The sequence below is a fragment of the Cynara cardunculus genome (assembly GCF_001531365.2).
Source record: "Cynara cardunculus var. scolymus isolate 2C chromosome LG 14, CcrdV1, whole genome shotgun sequence".
Classification (NCBI taxonomy): Eukaryota; Viridiplantae; Streptophyta; class Magnoliopsida; order Asterales; family Asteraceae; genus Cynara; species Cynara cardunculus.
The window spans coordinates 5,967,127-5,969,967 of record NC_037541.1 but is presented as its reverse complement, the minus strand read 5'-3'; the positions used below and the strand labels follow the sequence as shown (position 1 = coordinate 5,969,967).

The following is a 2,841-nucleotide window of genomic DNA, read 5'->3' as shown; positions in this document are numbered from 1 at the left end:
TAAAAGCTTTAGATTAGGTTAATTTTGTAGGTTGTTGTTTGCTTATTGGTGATTTGGTAAATGCTTTAGATTAGGTTAATTTTGTAGGTTGTTGTTGTTTGCTTATTGATTGTTTTTATCTTGTTATTGTTATTGCTAGAAAAAAAAATGGAAAGATTTTTTAAAAGGAAAGCATCAACACCTGAATCGAGCTCTGCTCCTTCGATGCCTAGCGAAATTGATTTGAACGATCTTCCTTGGGATCCGGCCGATAGGAAAAAGATTTCGGAATATCATCCTAATCAAATGGATGAAATAAAGAGAAAATACTTGCTTAGAGGACCTTGTCAACCACGGGGTCATGCATTTCCAAAAAAATTTGTCGGGAGTAAAGGAAGACGTTTTTGTCCGACTTGGTTTGATCAATATGCTAATTGGTTGGAGTATAGTGTAAAAACAGATAGAGCTTTTTGTTTGTGTTGTTATCTGTTTAGAGATCATCACGTAGGACAATGTGGGAGTGATGCTTTTGTAACAGATGGTTTTAGTAGTTGGAATAAAATGGAAAGACTTGGTCTTCATGTCGGCGACATCAATAGTTTTCACAATAGAGCACTTAAGAAAAGTGAGGATCTAATGAGCCAAGATCGATCTATTGCTATTGCCTTTCATAAGCAAACTGAGAAGGAGAAGAATGAGCACCGAATACGATTAGATGCTTCAATTAAGGCCTGTAGGTTCTTGTTGAAGAATGCATTGCCCTTTCGTGGTCACGATGAATCTGAAATGTCTATCTCTAAAGGCATGTTCTTGGAAACATTAGCCTTAATTGGTGATTGCAATGAGAATGTAGGTAAAGTTATATTAAAAAATGCTCCAAAGAATAATCAAATGGTGTCTCCAAGTATTCAAAAAGATATTGCTGCTTGTTTTGCAAATCAAATACTTAAATCCATTCGTAAAGAAGTTGGTGATGATGTGTTCTTATTGCTAGTTGATGAGTCTAGTGACGTTTCTAAGAAGGAACAAATGGCGGTGGTTTTACGATATGTTGATGCACGTGGTATTGTTAAAGAGAGATTTTTTTGGTATTGCTCATGTGAGGGGACATCTTCTTCAATTCTTAAATCTTCCATTGATAGTTTATTTGTTGAACATGGATTGAGTTTGAAACAGGTAAGAGGGCAAGGTTATGACGGAGCAAGCAATATGCGGGGTGAGTTCAATTGATTAAAGGCCTTGATCTTGAATGAAAATATCTCGGCATATTATATCCATTGTTTTGCTCACCAATTCAATTAGTTGTTGTGGCGGTTGCCAATAAACATGACGGAGTTGAGAACTTTTTTAATATGTTAGGAATGGTGATCAATGTGGTGAATGCTTCTTGCAARCGTAAAGACATGYTTCGACAAAGTTACAAAGATAGAGTGCAAGAAGCAATTGGTAAGTGTGAAATTGATACTGGAASAGGGAAATGCCAAGAGCTTTCTCTTATACGAGCCGGAGATACACGGTGGKGTTCTCATTACAAAACCATTTTGAGCTTGATTACTTTGTTTCCGAATGTTGTTGAAGTGCTCCKGTATGTTGAAGAGGACGGGGATAATGGTTTTAGTCRCACTCAAGCAACTGGTATTTTAGCATATTTGAAGACATTTGATTTTGTGATTTATTTGCATTTGATGTTTCATATTTTAGAGGTCACAGACTTGTTGTCACGGGCTCTTCAAAAAAAGGATCAAGATATTTTGGAAGCGGTTTCATTGATAAGAGGAACCAAACAACTATTGCAACAATTTAGAGAAACTGTTTTTGATCCACTTTTGAAGAAAATGTATTCTTTTTGTGAAGCAAATGGTATTAAGGCTTTGGATATGGAATACCGTTATTCAAAAAACGGAAGACAAAGGACCAACATCACCAATTGTCATTATTACAAGTTTGATATTTTCAACATTGTTGTAGACATGCACATTCAAGAGTTTGGGGATCGATTTAGTGAGGTAAGTACTGAATTGCTTAAAAATATAGCAGCTTTGAGTCCATGCGATTCATTTTCGCAGTTCAATGTATCAGATTTATTGAAGTTTGAGCGAGTTGTATCCTCAAGATTTTAGTCATATGGAAAGGATCGCTCTTGAGAAACAACTTAACATGTACTATTTGATTGTGCATCAAGATGAAAGATTTGCCAATTTGAGTGGTATTGCCGAGCTCGCTAGACTGCTAGTGGAAACAAAAAAGCATCAAACTTATCCTCTAGTATATCGGTTATTGAAGTTGGCTTTGGTTTTGCCAGTTGCTACTGCAACAGTCGAAAGATGCTTTTCTGCTATGAAGATTGTGAAGTTAGATTTGCGCAACAAAATCGGTGATGAATTTTTGAATGCTGCAATGATATGTACTATAGAAAAAGAAGCACTTCTCGCAATTTCAAATGATGATATAATTACTCAATTTCAAAAGATGAAGAGTCGTAGGGAACAGTTGTAAGAGGTAACTTTTTATCATTTTTGTATGAAATTGAAGTTATTTATTATTTTATTTTATATCGTGCCCCCTACAATATATTTTTCTGCATCCGCCACTGCCGAGAGGTTTTGATCGCACGGAGCACCATGAGCCTCTGCATAGTACATGCAGAGCCTCTGGCTCGCCTATATAGAGCTCTGCATGACGACATTTTTGGTTCGTCTATGATCCCCCTCTGGTCCTTATGATCAATTTTCCACTACAATGCAAGGGGCGTAACCCCTTAACTCCTGCCAAGGTCATAAAGTGTGCACTCCGCACCTCCTAACTTGTATTAGAACACAATATAAAACCCCCTTAGAACTCGATGTTATTTCCAGTTACACT

The 2,841-nt window shown here is 36.7% G+C and overlaps 1 protein-coding gene across 1 annotated transcript; it reads left to right on the top strand.

The window, feature by feature from the left end:
- The first annotated feature begins 147 nt into the window (after positions 1–147).
- Positions 148–2,099, top strand: LOC112526921 (zinc finger MYM-type protein 1-like). Its single transcript, XM_025137362.1, has 3 exons — positions 148–832; positions 974–1,195; positions 1,282–2,099. The coding sequence occupies exons 1-3, from the start codon at positions 148–150 to the stop codon at positions 2,097–2,099; spliced, it is 1,725 nt and encodes a 574-aa protein (XP_024993130.1).
- Positions 2,100–2,841: the final 742 nt, after the last annotated feature.